The sequence below is a fragment of the Haliotis asinina genome, chromosome 3, assembly GCF_037392515.1.
Source record: "Haliotis asinina isolate JCU_RB_2024 chromosome 3, JCU_Hal_asi_v2, whole genome shotgun sequence".
Classification (NCBI taxonomy): Eukaryota; Metazoa; Mollusca; class Gastropoda; order Lepetellida; family Haliotidae; genus Haliotis; species Haliotis asinina.
The window spans coordinates 36,932,156-36,952,332 of NC_090282.1; the positions used below are offsets into that span (position 1 = coordinate 36,932,156).

General features: G+C 38.2%; 1 protein-coding gene across 1 annotated transcript; it reads left to right on the forward strand.

The window, feature by feature from the left end:
• LOC137276790 (uncharacterized) lies at window positions 1-18,529 on the forward strand. The gene is made up of 3 exons (XM_067808435.1): window positions 1-261; window positions 15,863-15,929; window positions 17,991-18,529. The coding sequence occupies exons 1-3, from the start codon at window positions 198-200 to the stop codon at window positions 18,160-18,162; spliced, it is 303 nt and encodes a 100-aa protein (XP_067664536.1). The 5' UTR covers window positions 1-197; the 3' UTR covers window positions 18,163-18,529.
• The last annotated feature ends 1,648 nt before the right edge of the window (window positions 18,530-20,177 follow it).

Here is a 20,177-nt window from a genome sequence, read left to right on the forward strand (position 1 = left end):
GAGGTTGCGGTGCGATGGCTTCTGTAGAATGCATGCGGTAGTTAGCGTAGCAGGGAGTAGATTGCATCGATAATATTCCAGTAATTTAATACCAGCTAATTGTGGGAACTTCGTGTATATAAGAGAGGTCACGAAATAGTTCAGGTATCAGAAAGACCAGAACTGACCCGACGCCTCAAAGGACGCAGACACAGAAGATGGCCAAGTTCGTTGCGATTGTTGCTGTTGTAACCCTGATGATACTGTTTACGGAAGCCAAAGGTACGTGTTATTCTTAATAGTGTATATACCACATATGTCTCGAGGAGATTCACGGTAAGAATTGGTCCACGTCAATCTATTCCGGTCGTAATAGGCGACACAATGGATCGGGTGGTCATCCTCGGTTCATTTTATGTATTGCGTTGTCCAGATTTGATTATTTACAGAGTGAAGTTATTTCGCATGTGTACGATTTATATTTTCAAAGAAATAAAACTGCTAGAAAAAACACACACTAACTGTGCGATGCAAGATGGTTGTGAACATGTGGTTTACAGTGATCTAAACCTTGAAAACCGTCAAAATCAAGAATGACATCCAGTGCATATGCATGGGTTACTGCGATGTCCACGTGATTTTCATGAGCTGTGTTCAGGAATGGAGATAAAGAGAAATGGTCGTGCGAGTCACTCCCTTTTTATCACCCTACCATGATAATAATACTTTATTGTCAATTTTTTGACCAAAGGAATAACACGTCACAATTTAATTCTGGACTCACAAAAGTCCAGAAACTCTCAGCACTGTGGCCACTCTCTCACAAGCGATTTCGCAAAATTAAACAGGCAGCTGTTATGTATGTGTGCTAAGGATGAAAAAATGAAAAAAATTTTTTTCGAAAACTCAAAATTTAAACTCGCTCGCCCATGGGCACGCCCATGGGCACGCCCATGGGCGAACAGTGGCCAGTGGGTAGGCCCATGGGCAGGCCCATGGGCGAAAGTGTTTATTTCATCCAGAATAAATGTTTTGGAGGTTGTAAATGAATGAAAAAATGTTGATAAGTATCATGACACAAATTTCAGCTTGTTGTGACTTGACTCTGGTAACTGACAGCGATTTTGAAAAATCTCGCCCATGGGTGAAAAACATATTGGCCCATGGACGAGAATAATTAATTTCATTGAAACTACATGTTTTTTTCCAGGCTTTGCAGCTTTTCAATGAATGAACGTGTATTTATTATTGTCTTGACACGAAATTAAGCTTATTTTGACTTAATTCGACTAATTTAAAATGATTTTTAAAAACGCCTCGCCCATGGGCGAAAACCATTTGGCCCATGGGTGAGAATATTTACTTTTACTCAAAATACACCTTTTCCCATGTTTTGGAGGTTGTGAATGGATGAAAGTATGTTCATAAGTATCATGTCACAAAATTCAACTCATTTTGAATTAATTCCGTTAATTTAGAGCTATTTAACAAAATCTCACCCATGGGCGAAAAACATTTTGGCCCATGGGCGAGAATATTTCCTTTTACCCCAAACACATCTTTTCCAATATTTGGAGGATGTAAATGAATGAAAGTACATTTATGAGTATCATGACAGAAATTCCAACTCATTTTGACTTAATTCCTCTAAATGAGAGCAATTTTGAAAACTCTCGCCCATGGGAGAAAGATATTTTGGCCCATGGGCGAGAATATATGCCTTCACTCAAAATACATCTTTTCCTGTGGTTTGGAGGTTGTAAATAAATGAGGATATATTTATGAGTATCGTGGCACCAAATCCAACTCACTGTGACTTAATTCTGATAATTGAGACCGATTTTCAAAAACATCTCGCCCATGGGCGAAAAACATTGGGCCCATGAGCGAAAATATTTCCTTTTCACTCCAAATACATCTTTTCTATTGTTTTGGAGGATGTAAAGGAATGAAAGTGCCATTATGAGTATCATGACACAAAATTCAACTGATTTTGACTTACTTTTGCGAATTCAGGAAGATTTTTAAAAATATGCCAGAATAATCACTTTTACTCAAAGTACATCTTTTCCGGTGTTTTGGATTTTGTAAATGAATGAGGATATATTTATATGTATCATGGCACAAAATTCAACTCATTTTGATTTAATTCTGCTAATTTGTAACAAGTACAAGAATCTGGATTTCCACTTCAATTTTCATAGCTTTTTTATTGTCTTGGAGGTTGTAAATATATGAATGAAAGTGTGTTTATAATTATCACGACAAAAAAATGAAATCATTCCGGTCTTAATTCGACTAATCTCTCTCGTGGACGAAAATATTTTCGTTTGCTCGTTTTCTTTATTTTGCAAACATATGGCTTAAAAATAGATGAAATTCTAATGACAATTCAGTTTAATTTCGTGAGTTTAGTTTTATGTCGCACTCAGTAATATCCCAGCAATATGGCGGCGGTTTGCAGATAATCGAGTTTTACTTTACTTCCAGCAACATATACAATACACTTAGAATACTAAGTCTTGAGATTCTTTTGAATTTAGGTATTCTATAAATATACCAAAATTCAACCTATATCTATGAAGTTGAAGTTATTTGTGAAAGCCCTAATCAAGAGTGACCAAACTCCAGTGACTATGCTGGGACACATTAATAAACGGTGTTGTGAGATCTTTAAACTGTATTGAAATATGTCTTGCCAATTCCGCTGACATTCACCAAATGTACCTACCTAGTAGTTTTAAGTGTACCTACCCAGTTTAGCATGTTTCGTTTTAATAGTGTGGTCTCCATTTTTAGTAATTCCCGTTTGCCCGCCCCGGCTTTTCTTCGTCCGAGGTTTTATGGGGTATTTTCCTATTTGTCAGACCAGAAATTATCTACAACAGGGGTAGGTCACTCGCTTGTTTTCTTTACCATTTGTACTAATTAGTATGCGCCTCCTCATGCTCCAATGCACACAGTGACCTGATTCGTCTCCATCGCAACTTAGGCTGCGTTTAACAGTACTTCAGCCAGTTTACTGTATCAGTCGAAATCTTACAATGAATGAATGAATGAATGAATGAATGAATGAAGAGCAAGACGTATATGTGAATGAATGAGAAGATATAATAAAAGAAAGAAGTACATATGTGAATGAATGAAAGAATAAATGATACACCACGGTCATCCCTTCCAAAACATGCTAAAGAACGCAAAACTATCGTTAGATCACATGTGTTAACATCAGCTTGTTATTGTCTCCCTGGTCAGACGTAACAATTGTCAGACAGGTTAAAACAACAAGCTATCTGGTTGACTGCACAGCTGCCTGTTGACGTAGTATACCCACATCACCTACTTTTCTTGCGTAACCTTCATCTACATCACCACCCTTAATATATTGAGCAGAGAGCACAGAAGGTCCTATAGCTGTAACCACTGAGCCGTGGCGTCTCTCTGCTCCCAAGTTCCCAAGTGGGGGTGTCCTTCTCTACCTCTTCCATTAATCTTAAAACATCTAGCAAGCTCAACGCATGCATCTTTTTATTAAAATGTGATGTTATACATAATCATAAGAGTATTTTTATGTATTATTCAGTTGATAAATTATTATTTTACGACATATATATATATATATATATATATATGACACGCTGGACAGGTCTAGGGCATTCTGTGTTAATTTACCATTCCCTATTTCATAATGCTTAACACTCATTAATCTCTCACAGAGTTTTGTCATTCCTTCACTCCGACATGGTTGCTAAATCCCCTATGATCATAGTATATCGACTTTGCCATACCCAATTCACCTAATCCTGAGAAATCAACTAGTCATGACATACCCACATCGCCTAATTACTTTTCCGTACCTATCGAGTAAAAAATACATAAAATGGGAGGACGCCTTGTTAACTAATGGGAGTGAGCCTTGTAGGGAGTACCCTCACTCTCACAAACCCACGTATTGAGGAGAAGCGGCCGTGTTTGTCGAGGATTTTTCTGGCTTTGCTAAATAAATCGTACATAAACATGTAAAATATTTTGCTTTGATTCTGTAACTACGCACATTATGACATTGAGACCATTTTGATTTATCGAGTAAAATACCATTGAATAGTTTTGAGTTTGAATCTTGCCACTTTAGCGCTCTATCTTTTTAAATGGGGCGTGCATACTAATATTTAGGTGTTTTTTAGTATACCATCTATTTGTTTAAATTAACTGATTTACCTGTTTTTGCTTTGTTTGGGTTTTTTATTGCAGGTGGCCCAGCGAGTGAGTCTGCTTTGATACCTGTAAATTTATTCTGACGAGAAACGTAAACAAGAACATATGGAGCCCCTGCATCAATACGTATTAAAGTGTTTGAAACATTATTCTAGACCATTATTTGTACACAACTGATGATATGTACCTGAAAGATCAAGGTTCATAAGAACGTACATGACACATTTCTCCTACCCCATTTAAGAATGTCCATTTCTGATTGGTTCACGTGGCCTTGCGAGGGAGAATAGATCATTAAGTTTTACCCCGCCACGTGGGAAAAGCCTGCATCCAGTCAGTGAACTGTAAAGCAGTGGTTCGAATCGACTATAGTTAGTACCTTGTTAATATAATACATGGTTTCAGCTTGTTTTGGTGCTCTATTTACATAAAGTGATATTTAAACATTCGTTATGGTAAATACGGTGTAGCAATGTGATGAAGAGTATGCGGGTTTTCTTCATCCCATTTCATCCACCGATGAGAATGGTGGTATCCTCTTTTGGTTCACACCCGGATTGTCGATTGTTTTATCAAATACACAACAGGACTGTCGAAAAGCAGTGGAGTGTGACAGTGCTCAACACTGTTCTAATGACACCCGGAGCGTCGACTACCTTGGAGAACTTGTGCCCGAGAATGCCCGAGAATGCCCGAGAATAGCAGAAGACTCGTCTCTACGCTAATTAACGAGCTAAAACACATACACAAAGACTTCGGTGAAAGAATGAGCTGTGGAACCAATTCCTGAATGATAGTCGTCGCACGAACAGTAGTCTAGAAAGTTGGCGTCATCGTGAATCGAGGGTCTGTGAGCAATGTAAACTGCATATTGTGACACAGTGGCCACAATAAAGAATAAAGAAGAACTTGACAGAAGGCTTCAGCGTCTCAACGAGCAGCTCCAAAGACAAGAGATTTCCGTACTGAGCTGTGCTCATCAGACTGTCTGCCTCGCTCATACTGACCACATTACTGTACTTTATAACGTATTTGGTTTTCCTAATGTCCGGAGCGTCGAACGCCATAGTGTTGACACCTGATTACCTCCTTACGTAATACCCGAAACATCGAATTTACAAAAAATTCAATTCAATTTTAGACAGCCCAGGCAAGTCGTTTGTTTAAGGAGTAAGAGGATTAGGAGGCATGGTCGACTAGATTTCTTTGTTTAACTAATCCCACACGGCCTTCACCAATAGAGGGAATGATTTCTGTTCAGTTATGACATTGCTGTTCTCCATATGTCTCTATTTTCTCCACACATCTCCATGTTGTTGTATTTTTGTGTGTTTTGTAACTCTGATTGGGACTGGTGAACAAGCTTTACAGTACCTCACCCTTACAGCATATAATACAAAATATAAATGAAGCATGTGTCGTCATCCATATGAACTATCATATAATAACATATGCATACACATCATTACATCAAATACATCTATCATATAAGTAAACATGAAAAATAGAATTATGGTTTGTTGTGTCTGACTAGCTCTTTGTAGAAACACTGAACATTTGTGAGAAGGTTTTTGACAAGTTAATTAGTTTCCTGTTAAAAAATTAAAAATCAAGCTTTGTATTTTATGATAAAATCGTGGACGGATTCAACTATTTTCTGGTTTTCACAATGAATAATTTCTTTTCCGTTCACCGAAGTCATCATAGACCACAGTGAGAAAAGGTCAATCTTCAACCAGTAAGGAAGACCATGATAGCGTATGGAGTACGTGTGTCTTGGTCATCTCCTCCGTTACCCCCTCTCGAAACCACACCCCACCAGGGCGTGTAGGACTTGTCTCGGTGGATAAAAAGGGACTCCTATAACCCCATATACCCCTAATCACAATGCTATAATTTGTCGTTTGTGTGTATCCAGTTTTGTGTATTCTGTAATATTGTATAGTACTGGTGAAGTGTTAATCAAAGCAATATTTTGCTTGCTAAACGAACCACATTCTTTGAGAATCAAAATATGTTTTAAGCACATTTCCAAAATTGAAATGCAGCATGCACACAATAACTAAATTGGAAGGAATATCGTGCCGGACAAGGTTTTCCAGAGCACCTGCACATAAATGTCAATGTCTTTCAAAAACTAACATGTGCAGGTCTTGCAAAAGGACAAAGCAGGTATGCTTGACGAAGTTCTTGCAAAGGAGGTTTATACACAACACCAAAACCAACCGGTCAGCTCGACGCCTTATAAAACAATCAAATCGAGATTTCCTTTGAATGTGAGATATTTGGCTGCGCGTCTTGCGCAATCAGTCTTTTTCATCCATATACACTCACGAACACCTGTTCATTTCAAAGCTGGTGTCCCCTAATGACCTAATGTGATCCATGGATGAATTTTGTATATGACAAGTAAAATACACTTGAAAGCGGCAGCTGTTTTACTCCAATAAACAAGACCAGCGGACGAGACATGACTTTTTCGGCGCAAATTGTCGTAGGCGCTTTGCGGAAATTACGTAAGTGAACGCGTCATCGTTCCGCTCAGTTTCCATTGTCTTTGCGAGTTATGCTGAGATACTCAACAAACTGAGATAAAAGTCAAAATGATGAAAAAGTGGAAATCAGTGTGTGGATTAGAACGTGAAAATCACTCATGAAGTCTCTGACAAAGTAATATCTGTTCAGGTCATGATCATTTGGAAACAAATACGAAAGTTCTATGGATATACAACTTCTTATAAGGTAAGCAGCATTTCGGCGTAGCTGTTAAACTCGTTATCAAGAAAGGGATATCTTACAGGTAGTCCTGTAAGTTAAACCTTTGTTTTGGGTCGAGGTCAAAATCGTTTGGTGTAGTGACAACGGTGTTGTTTTATGGGATTAGACACGGATTTTCTATAAAAAAAGTAAAATGTGTGTCCTCAGGAAACGAAATAAGACACGTGTACCAGAATGTAAGTGAATCGATGTTAGTTCAATCAGTGACTTCAGTTAATAAAATGGGCTTTCAGTTCACTCCTTCCATTAGTAATGAGTTATTTAGTTTCTTGGTAAACTTGCTTGCAAGGTGAATGTTGAAAATGACAGTTTTCAGGATCATTTTAACAACTTCAATTATGGCAATCAGTTATGGCTTCAGTAAAGCTGCTATGCTTCACGTTTCGTCCTACCTATTTTACGGGAAGATACCTTTGTGTAAACAGCTATATGTTCATTTTGAGAACTGGTAAAATATATCTCGTGAAAATGAATTTTGAAAGACTGCAGATCAACAGTTCCAGTTGTCTCAACAACATACTTTCTAAAATACTTAGAGACCACAATCACGAAAGCCAAAGTAAATCTGTTCGAGTGTAGCAAAAATAGTGAAAATTTATTTAAAAAATAGAAAAGTATACGCAAAGTCAATCTTGATTACATTACGTATTCCTCATAGCCCGAAAAATGATTACACATTAATAGTATGGATACGTTAATCTATAGTTTAAACTAATCTCCTCAAGTAATCGGGACTGGATTGGCAAGCATAAACATACATATCAATGCCGCTCCATACCAATAATATAATTACATAACATACATGATAACAACACTTCATATTCCGCTCGTCAAACGTCAGAATAAATTTACAGTTATCAAAGCAGATTAACAGGCCCACTAGCAGTAAAAAACAAAACAAAACAAAAACAAATAGATTAATAAATCCAAATGAATAGATGGAATACTAAAAACCACCAACATATGCACTCCCCCTTTAAAAAGGTAGAGTGCAAAAGTGGCAAACCGGTAAAATATGCCACGATTCAAACTCAAAACTATACAATCGTATTTTACTCGATAAATCAAAATGGTCTCAATGTCATAATGTGGGTAGTTACAAATCGAAGCAAAATATTGTACATATATGTATCATGAAATGATAATTTATCAACTAAATAACACATAAAAATACTCTTATGATTATGTATAACATCACATTTGAGTAAAAAAATGCATGTGTTGAGCTTGTTAGATGTTTTAAAGATTAATGGAATAGGTAGAAAAGGACACCCCCACTTGGGAACTTGGAAGCAGAGAGACGCCACGGTTCAGTGGTTACAGCTATAGGACCTTCTGTGCTCTCTGCTCAATATATTAAGGGTGGTGATGTAGATGAAGGTTACGCAAGAAAAGTAGGTGATGTGGGTATACTACGTCAACAGGCAGCTGTGCAGTCAACCAGATAGTTTGTTGTTTTAACCTGTCTGACAATTGTTACGTCTGACCAGGGAGACAATAACAAGCTGATGTTAACACATGTGATCTAACGATAGTTTTGCGTTCTTTAGCATGTTTTGGAAGGGATGGCCGTGGTGTATCATTTATTCTTTCATTCATTCACATATGTACTTCTTTCTTTTATTATATCTTCTCATTCATTCACATATACGTCTTGCTCTTCATTCATTCATTCATTCATTCATTCATTCATTCATTCATTCATTCATTCATTCATTCATTCATTCATTCATTCATTGTAAGATTTCGACTGATACAGTAAACTGGCTGAAGTACTGTTAAACGCAGCCTAAGTTGCGATGGAGACGAATCAGGTCACTGTGTGCATTGGAGCATGAGGAGGCGCATACTAATTAGTACAAATGGTAAAGAAAACAAGCGAGTGACCTACCCCTGTTGTAGATAATTTCTGGTCTGACAAATAGGAAAATACCCCATAAAACCTCGGACGAAGAAAAGCCGGGGCGGGCAAACGGGAATTACTAAAAATGGAGACCACACTATTAAAACGAAACATGCTAAACTGGGTAGGTACACTTAAAACTACTAGGTAGGTACATTTGGTGAATGTCAGCGGAATTGGCAAGACATATTTCAATACAGTTTAAAGATCTCACAACACCGTTTATTAATGTGTCCCAGCATAGTCACTGGAGTTTGGTCATTCTTGATTAGGGCTTTCACAAATAACTTCAACTTCATAGATATAGGTTGAATTTTGGTATATTTATAGAATACCTAAATTCAAAAGAATCTCAAGACTTAGTATTCTAAGTGTATTGTATATGTTGCTGGAAGTAAAGTAAAACTCGATTATCTGCAAACCGCCGCCATATTGCTGGGATGTTACTGAGTGCGACATAAAACTAAACTCACGAAATTAAACTGAATTGTCATTAGAATTTCATCTATTTTTAAGCCATATGTTTGCAAAATAAAGAAAACGAGCAAACGAAAATATTTTCGTCCACGAGAGAGATTAGTCGAATTAAGACCGGAATGATTTCATTTTTTTGTCGTGATAATTATAAACACACTTTCATTCATATATTTACAACCTCCAAGACAATAAAAAAGCTATGAAAATTGAAGTGGAAATCCAGATTCTTGTACTTGTTACAAATTAGCAGAATTAAGTCAAAATGAGTTGAATTTTGTGCCATGATACATATAAATATATCCTCATTCATTTACAAAATCCAAAACACCGGAAAAGATGTACTTTGAGTAAAAGTGATTATTCTGGCATATTTTAAAAAAATCTTCCTGAATTCGCAAAAGTAAGTCAAAATCAGTTGAATTTTGTGTCATGATACTCATAATGGCACTTTCATTCCTTTACATCCTCCAAAACATTAGAAAAGATGTATCTGGAGTGAAAAGGAAATATTTTCGCTCATGGGCCCAATGTTTTTCGCCCATGGGCGAGATGTTTTTGAAAATCGGTCTCAATTATCAGAATTAAGTCACAGCGAGTTGGATTTGGTGCCACGATACTCATAAATATATCCTCATTTATTTACAACCTCCAAACCACAGGAAAAGATGTATTTTGAGTGAAGGCATATATTCTCGCCCATGGGCCAAAATATCTTTCTCCCATGGGCGAGAGTTTTCAAAATTGCTCTCATTTAGAGGAATTAAGTCAAAATGAGTTGGAATTTCTGTCATGATACTCATAAATGTACTTTCATTCATTTACATCCTCCAAATATTGGAAAAGATGTGTTTGGGGTAAAAGGAAATATTCTCGCCCATGGGCCAAAATGTTTTTCGCCCATGGGTGAGATTTTGTTAAATAGCTCTAAATTAACGGAATTAATTCAAAATGAGTTGAATTTTGTGACATGATACTTATGAACATACTTTCATCCATTCACAACCTCCAAAACATGGGAAAAGGTGTATTTTGAGTAAAAGTAAATATTCTCACCCATGGGCCAAATGGTTTTCGCCCATGGGCGAGGCGTTTTTAAAAATCATTTTAAATTAGTCGAATTAAGTCAAAATAAGCTTAATTTCGTGTCAAGACAATAATAAATACACGTTCATTCATTGAAAAGCTGCAAAGCCTGGAAAAAAACATGTAGTTTCAATTAAATTAATTATTCTCGTCCATGGGCCAATATGTTTTTCACCCATGGGCGAGATTTTTCAAAATCGCTGTCAGTTACCAGAGTCAAGTCACAACAAGCTGAAATTTGTGTCATGATACTTATCAACATTTTTTCATTCATTTACAACCTCCAAAACATTTATTCTGGATGAAATAAACACTTTCGCCCATGGGCCTGCCCATGGGCCTACCCACTGGCCACTGTTCGCCCATGGGCGTGCCCATGGGCGAGCGAGTTTAAATTTTGAGTTTTCGAAAAAAATTTTTTTAATTTTTTCATCCTTAGCACACATACATAACAGCTGCCTGTTTAATTTTGCGAAATCGCTTGTGAGAGAGTGGCCACAGTGCTGAGAGTTTCTGGACTTTTGTGAGTCCAGAATTAAATTGTGACGTGTTGAATTCTTTTGACAACAGCGGGACATACGGCATGGTTAAAACAAATAAAGCAAAGAGAGACGATCACCTTGTACGCATAAATAGGATGAGGATGAGATGGAAAAGCAGTAAGGCTGTAAATATGCGTCGAACTATCGATGAATTGCAATTGTTGAGTTTCCGATAGCAATTAATCGATGGTAGAAACGAAAAACTATAGATGCATCGATAGTATGTGTGACTATGGATAGTTTAGCACTCGCAAAATACATGACGAACCAGATTCGTTCACTTTGATTTAGAGCTATCCGCCCCTATTACCTATTAATCCGCCCCTATTAGAACGAATAAACTCTTATTTTACCATGACTTCAGTAAATATATTTGATTCTGATTGTTAATCAAAGTCATTCACGGGTATATAATCACATTATATACCTCTGATTTTCCAACACATTATGTATTTGTTTAAAATCGGAATAATGCGGTTATGGTAGAATGGAGATGAACCTAATATGTTGGAAAATCAGAGTTGTACGACAAAATTATAATAGCTCTAAATTTTGTATTTAAAACCTCACGCTACGCGTTCTGTTTTAAATTAAATTTAGAGCTATTATAATTTCATCATACACCTCTGATTTTCCAACACAGTATGTTTATCTCCTCTCCTAGTTTAGTGTACTACTTTTAACCATTACATATGAAAGACGTGTGGTTAATCTTAAGCGGAACACCAAATTCATTCTTGTAAAACTTGTGGTTAATTCACACCGAGCGATTAAAATTTGCCAAAAGGTCGTCTGCTTCACTCTCACCCACCAACGACACCACGGACAGGTTACGTAACTCTGTAGCCAGGGGACAGCAGCGAACCGCAGTGACGTCATGTTAGGAACGATTTTCAGGTATAACATATGTGTAAGAAGCTCGTCTTTTCGCTGATTTCTCGACGTCATCATAGATATGCCTACAGATTGCCTTGCCGTCTGTTGCTCCCAGTGGTCGGGCGATGGTGTCACCATGCACAGATTTCCACAGGAACCCACAATTCGTGCTAAATGGGTTATGTTTGTAAGTGCGAAGCGAGAACTGAGATAAATAGTCCACAATTTCGTAAAACCCTATTTACTGCAGTGCTGCGCCCGGTTAACTTAAAAACGTTAGCCGATCTATGCGCGGAATATGAACTAGTTTATGTTGTGGGAAACACTGAAGTCTTGGGACGATATCTTACTTGTGTTCAGATACCTTCACGGAAGTTAAATAACCAATACTACTTACTAGTTGTAGTAATATATGTATGTGGGTGATGACCAAAAAAAAAACTACAACTTGTAACACACAGATTTCTTCCACGGAACCTCGCTTCCACGAGAGAAATTGTTATGTTATAAGCCATGTCAGGCAAAATCCTATTGGCCATCAATCAGATACATATTTTACTACCGGTAGAAGTGGTTTTGATTTTGTAACTTGGTGAAAACAAACCTAAATAGCATTTATCCTCAGACAGGGCGCCGCCATTTATGAAAGTCGTGAAGTCACCAGCTGAGATTATGGTGATCTGCTGATACTTATAGATAGTGTATAACAGGAATGTAATATCTAGACATTTTATAGTTTGCCAATGTGAAACAATTCGTGCACATGTGTATGTTGTGTGTCTCATTACACTTCACGACGAAAATAATGATTTTGTTGTTATGCTACGACAAATGAATAAAAACAAAATGCAAATATTCAAATTAAAACAGATTTAAGTTATAGGAACAATGTTAGGCTGTTACTTTGTTCCAGGAATGTATTCATCAATATCCACAAAAACGAGTGATATGCCATTCATCTGCAGCTTTTTTATCTGATGTGTTTTTTAATAGTCTAATATACCAAAAAGTGATGTATCGTTTCGGGTATTTCACATCGGTGTATAGTCTCATTGGTCACCCAAGACAGCACACCTGGCAACTAATTTCATAATGTCCGTCATTCTTTAAAAAAGTAATTTAGTTAGCCAATAATTATCAATCGGTTTCTTAGCGGTTAATCTTTGAAAGAAGGGCGTTGTTTTAACACAGACACAGACACGACAGGGTGCATTCAGTATAGATTAATAAATCTTTACACATAAACACTGTCTTTTGACAAATCCGCTTTGCATAAAAAGGTAATTAATCAATCATTGTATTATCTGTTGATTCTTTGATCGATCTAGACACAAAAATGGGAACCTTTGTCGAGTATCATACGTGGTGTTACCACTTATACCTGTTTTAAATTCATTAGTTGACCATCGAGTGAATAATGACAAAACGTTTAGGTTTACACTATAGGTTATGGCCGTTAAACGCGAAATTTGAGACCCCTATAACCACTGTCGCGGTTCCGGTACTTTTTGTCGTTCGTTTCGGTTCAGTGATGTCGCGGTTCCGGTACTTTTTGTCGTTCGTTTCGGTTCAGTGATGTCACGGTTCCGGTACTTTTTGTCGTTCGTTTCGGTTCAGTGATGTCACGGTTCCGGTACTTTTTGTCGTTCGTTTCGGTTCAGTGATGTCGCGGTCACTGCACTTTGTGGTTTCACGTGCACTGTTACCGTACTTATCACAATAATCATATAAAGGGGATTGGAGAATTAAACAACAAAACAAGACACAAGAAAATATAACTCAGATGAGCTATGTTGTTTATTTTTAAATTTTACATAAATAAATAAATAAATAAATAAATAAATAAATAAATAAATAATTATTTTAAATAATTTCAATGTTCATGATACCTCAGTGTTCACTCAGTTGTATTAATCAGTTGTTTGGAATTCCAACCCTCGACGTTGTTTGTTCGGTGACGTGCCCTCTCATAACGGTTCCAAACTGCTGGCGGGAACTGGGTGCCTTCCACCCAGGTAGCTGTGATGTAATCCATGAAGGCTGCTACTTAAAACAAATTCAGAATTTATAAGTAACAAAACTTATAATTACAAATCACAAAAAGTTGTATTTACGAAAAGGAATACATGTAGATTACATGATGCATGCTTATCTTAGGACCCTTTGGACTGTTGGCTATGGTGTCCAACCATACATCTTCTATCTGGTGTCTGGGCACCAGGGGCAGAACAGCAGTTCGTCGAACAAACCTCCTAATGTCGTCGTCGTCCTTGTATTATAGCGTAAGACCTTCTTCCTGAGTCCTCCTCCAGATGCTCTGGATGGATGTGATGAAGAAAGCACCCACGAATTCCCGTTGCTGGAAGGACAAGTCGTACTGTGTTGTGGGCAGTCCCGGGACTTTGGATTTGACGGGCTTCCGGGAATAGAAAATTTCCAAATTTCGCGCTACCGGGTCGACACCAACACGGGTTACAAAAAGGCAGTATTAATTGATGTAGTGCAATTGGCATGTAAATTTAATCAAATTATGGACCAACACTAAACGAGATAATTTACCCTCTGAAATGTACATGGATTCTACATCGGCCGTCATATCTATTCATGACATTACGTCACGGAGACACGCCGCTTCGATTGGTTGAAATTTCGTTTTCGGGTGAGAATTGTGCACTGGTGTCAAAAAGGTCGATTTAAGTTACCTAAAGATAGAAATGAGTAGTTTTAATTGTGAGGTTTCCTTTATAGCGATGCACATTAGTGATTTGTGCATGTGTACCCCCAAAGTACACGTGATCGTTAATCGCGTTCATAAGATGTCCGTCTTTGAAAAGGTTGTGAACTCTCATACTTCCTAATATAGAACACGCAATATGGATAACGTCTATATTTCATGAGTGCGACGTTTCGATACAGATTCTCGTACCGTTGTCCATCTGCTTGAAACGTTGCAGTCATGAAATAAAGAAGATGTTATGCATAAAGCGTGTTCTATGTTGTATTCCCCAACTTCTAAAATGCAACTAAAACAACTTTTACTTCCTATCCAAATTGAAACTTCAGGTTTTCCTACTTTTTGTTGAAAATGAGTGCGTGAGTTTAGTTTAAGGCCGCACTCCAGCAATATTCCATCGATATAGCGGCGGTCTCTCAATAATCGAGTCTGGGCCGGACAATCCAGTGACCAACAACATGAGCATCGATTTGCGCAACTTGGAACCGATGACATGGGTCAACCAAGGCAGCGAGTCTGACCACCCGATCCCGTTAGTAGCCTCTTACGACAAGCATAGACGCCTTTTATGGCAAGCATGGGTTCTACCCCGGGTAGACCTTCATTTGTTTTTGTTTTTTTGTTTGTTTTTGTTTTTGTTTTTTTGTTTTTTTAAAGAGTATAGCATAGTCAGCTAATTCCAGATTACAAGGCATTGTTCCCAAAGCCAGTTGATCGCAGTTGAATGCCGAGACAATTAATATAGTCCATAATCTGTAATTGAGAGAGTACGGATAATAAAAGAAGCTTTAATAATGAAACAAAGAGGAATTTGGCCGGGACGCAGAGATTAGTCCGGACTCGGTTTACAAAGAGTCCGGATTTGACAGGTCCCACTAATGTGAGATTTAAGTTTCACAAATGACTTGACACAAAATGCTGCGCTGCACACATCGTATGACTGCAAATGCATATTTTTGTTTGAATATTACAGTTATTTACTGTGTAACGAAACAGATCGAAAGTCAGTTAAATGCGATCTACCCCATAACAAGAAACTTACCATTGTCTGATGTTCGATTGTCGGTGATTTTTCAGGAGTAAAAGACGTAGTGGATAACACCTGTGCCTAGATTTTCGAAGTTCTCTTAGCGCTAAGATAGGCGTAAGTACCTTACATTACAATTAAGATAGATTTTCTAAGCGCTGAGAGTAATTCGAAAACCTAGGCTCAGATCTATTACAATCTACGGCTTCGCTGTTGTGATATTGCCAACATTTTGTTTTCCTTTAAAGAGTCCGATTCCACTGACCAACGGGCAGCAGCAGTAGCAGCAGAGGTGTCCCGTCAGGCCAGATCAGTGTGAGTAACGGGTTACTGGAGGTGTTGGTGTCCTGTCGCTTTCAGTTTAGTAGGGGAGCGTCAAGAATGAAACCCACCAGTCGAATACGTCGCTTGCAAACTGTCATAATGAGGGTGAATCGGGAAATGAACCAAGCTTCGTTTCCTTCTAGCATCTCAAAGGGGAGCAACTCTTGCAGCCCTGTTCTAAATACTATTTTAAGGGCCTCTCTCCGTAGTAACCGCCAAGAAGACTCGTCCCCTACCCGATGCTTGTTATGTGCGAAAATACTACAAACCAATCTGAACTCACGTAATGGACGTGGTGATTTGATATAAATGATCCTGACTATGGCATTATGTTATAGTATAAAAAATCATAAATTATATATACCGTCATATTGAAAGTGTAAAGAACGTAGGTAATAGAATTGTGCTGACTCGTGTGACGTTTTTGATAAAAAAAAACCATGCCACTGACAGTGAGAAATTCAAATACACGCACGTGTGTTTGTTGACATAAGTGCTCTCAATGGTCCAACGGAGTTTTTCTGACGATTTTGCGAGCTTGTTGTGGTGATTGTACGTGTGCTTCAAACAGTTTTAGGCAATGTAATTTATTAACCGCTAGAAGTTTCAAAACAATAATATTACATCTGTATAACTAATCAGCTTTAATCTTTAAGACTTGACATATATTTCACATCGATGGAAATATTTTAGTTTCACTTTTTTGGTTATTCATATATTTTTCAGATAATTCAGTTAAAATGCCGCTAGTGTATGACAGCGACTTTACATGAATGTTCAGTATGAGAAATATTTTAAAGTCATTTGTATGAGTTTCTGCTTGGGAATTAATGCAGCTTTTTAAAAACCAATATAAATTTTGCTTGGATATTCAATAAAACTAATCTCATTAGTAATTCTTAAACCCTTTTCAGAAATGGAAATATAAGGTGACCTTGAGGTAGTCAAAATATGTCTTTAACAACTATATTTTTCTCCCTTTAGCTGTATCAAGGAGGATTAAATCTTTGAAAAAAATAAACAAAAACAAAAACAGCAATACAATGTAGCAGTGCTTCAGTGATATTAAGCACCATTGGAATCAAACAGAAACAGAGTTATCGTTCCTATTTGAAAAGGTTCTGATGTTCCTACGCCACGGCTTGTCCCTGAATAACGCGAGTAAATCACGAATGGGCGAGCTTGGGGAAAAGGTGGTCTATATATTTTGAGAAGCAGTAAAGTTGAAGTGTACAGGCATGTGTTTGTAAGTCTCCAAGTCTGTTACAGGCAGGGGTGGTGGGGTAGCCTAGTTTTGGTTCAACCGTTTGCTCGTCACGTTGAAGATCCGTGTTTGATTCCTCACATGGGTTCGCGCCCCCACATTTCTAGCGTCCCCCGTCATCATATTGCTGGAATATTGCTTACACCGGCGTAATACTAAACTGACTAACTCACTGTAATAGGCTGGTAGTCTCATTGCAGCTCGATCACTAGCACTGGTCATAGGATCGGACCAGTCCGACTTTCATTCCTGTGCAATATTAATTAGACAATGAAACAGCAAGCATTGGGCCCCTTATATTATAAACTGTTTGCTGCATTTAGACCTAATGGATGTATACAAAATTCAACAAGCGTGTACTCCAATGCTGAGTATTCGTCATCTGTCTGTTTCGTGGCAAGACGTTAGTTTTGTAAGATATTAATTAAAACATATATATATAAAATATATATATACATCCCTTCTTAAACAAGCCGGACTACGACAGGGCGATGGAAGAACAATCAGTGTCGTCTCTCTTTTCTTTTTCCCGTCTCAAATTCACCCTTTCGTCCAGTCATTCCCTGCTCTTGTCCACTGAGTAGATCGATGCTCATGATGCTGATCACTGGATTGTTTGGTCCAAACTTGATTATTTACAGACTGCTACTATAGCTGGAATGATTAGTTGTTTGGGTGTTTAACGCCACACTCAGCAATATTCCATCTCCCATATCACTTGCGTTTTTCACACAGTTGATGTTAACAGGAATATAACTATTCATTGTACGACTTTAATTGTGTTTCAGGTCTGATGTCATTGCCCGTGCTATGAAGCGGTCAAACAAGAATAGTAAGGAGTGTGCCGACTTTGGGGATGAATGTAGCTTCTGGACAAACTGCTGTGAAGGAATGGGGCTTGAGTGTCAGGCCGACAACGATAGCTGGCTCAGCAAAGGGACATGCTGGATGAAATACTAGACATGGAGTCTTCCTAGTTGATCACGTGATGTCGTAAATCTGGAAGTTGACGTTATGCGGCATCACGTGGTATTCTGTCCACGATCACGTCGTGGTTTACCGTGTACTCGTCGTATAGGCCCGTTCGACAAATCGGATTGTTTCTTCCATTTCCTAACATGGACTTACAACAGTCGTAGCACCACGATCCGTTTGTGGGGTACGAGCCAATCATAGCATTAAGTTTACGGGCGAAAGTTATGTGTGTATGTATGTAAATGTATGTTCCAGCACTGTGGCAACACCACGAAAATACGTTTCAGTCCTAAATCAGTTTGTCAGGTCAGATGTTTGATTTTCTCAACTAATAAACCTGTGAAAAACTTCACTTCACTTGTCTATTCGTCGCACGATCGTAATTGTGTCTGCGTTGATGAATATGATAACGCACCATAGAGGCCACGTCTCTAACAGGAGGTCACGGACATTTTCTGTTCGCAAGATGCCACCATTTGTTTGTACTATTCCGTGCCATGAAACGTTTATCTGGTATGCTGATGCCAATATGTCTATGTGATGTTCCGGCAAACGAACAAACAAAAACAAACTGAATGAACTACCCTCCAGCTTATGAACACCGATTGTTAATCTCAGAGTCATTTACACCCAGTGAAATTACGAATTCAGCAACCCGCACTTGTAAGAGACGTCTTACAGGACTGGTTGTGAGGCTCGCTGACTTGACTGAAGCATGCCTTTGTATCACAGTTGCGGAGCTTGATGCTCATGATGGCAATGACTGTAATGCTGCATTGAACAACAGTCACTTTGGCGTTTACTCGATGCCAAGACAAATGCAAACTGAGCTGTATTCCTATATTCCTAGGGGAAGGGAGTTGGCACCCTCATGTGTTCATCAACACTGTATTACTATCAGATCTGTATGTTGACCAACAGTGAGTGAATTTAGTTTTACGCCACACTCGGCAATATTCCAGTTATGTGGCGGCCTTCTGTAAATAATCAAGTCTGGACCAGACAATGCAGTGATCAACAGCATGTGCATCGATCTACGCAGCTGATATACGATGATATGTGTGAACAAAGTCTGACCACCCACTATACTGTTAGTAGCTTCTTAAGACAGGTATGGGTTGCTGAAGATCAATTGTAGCCCGGATCTTCTTGACCAACAGATGCTCAAAAGGTTTCACGTTTCTGTTAGTTGATAAAGTGAAGACCGACGCTTCACACACTCAAGTCGACCTTAGCGTTGGCATGCAACCGAATAAGTAGTCCCTAAAATACGTATTATTCCACTGTAACAGAACGATGCATTTAGCGACGAGTTAGGTACGAGTGGTACAGCCATGACGTTCATGGAAATATCATATAACAAGGAGAATACATTAAAACGGTATGTTGCAGATTAAAACGTAAAGGTTTGGTTGTGTAAAAGATGTTTCATTGCAACCACTAGAAAACACCCAAAGGAACAAAACACAAATTTGCAGGAAAACAAAGACACGCACTGTGGATATAATAATTGGAAAAGTCATTCTTTCGGAAAAATAATTCGGAAAAGGAAACAAACAAATCATAGGAAATGTGTAGAGCTACACAGCATGCCGGGACATATTTTTAGCTGTAATATTAATGATCATACAGTATCTTGTAATCTTTCCACTCTTACCCTCGATATTATTTCAGCTTCTGCAGATAATTCTACAAACCACCAATCTTATATTAATTCTCCTTGCATGTACCATCACTTCTCCGACGGTTTCACAAAAATGTAATGAGTTTAGTTTGCACAAATTCGGGTTTCCCACCCACATTGAAAATGATACGCTATGAAATGATTTTGAATTCGCCAGAAACGCAACAACACAAACTCACTCACAATACACGGCATGTTGGCTGAACGATAGCTAGGCTCTACTCCACGAGAAATGACCACACAAGCATGGGGACGACGATGGACCATGATGCCCAGGTTTAGCAAATTCACAGTTCAATGTGCTAATGAGCTGTAA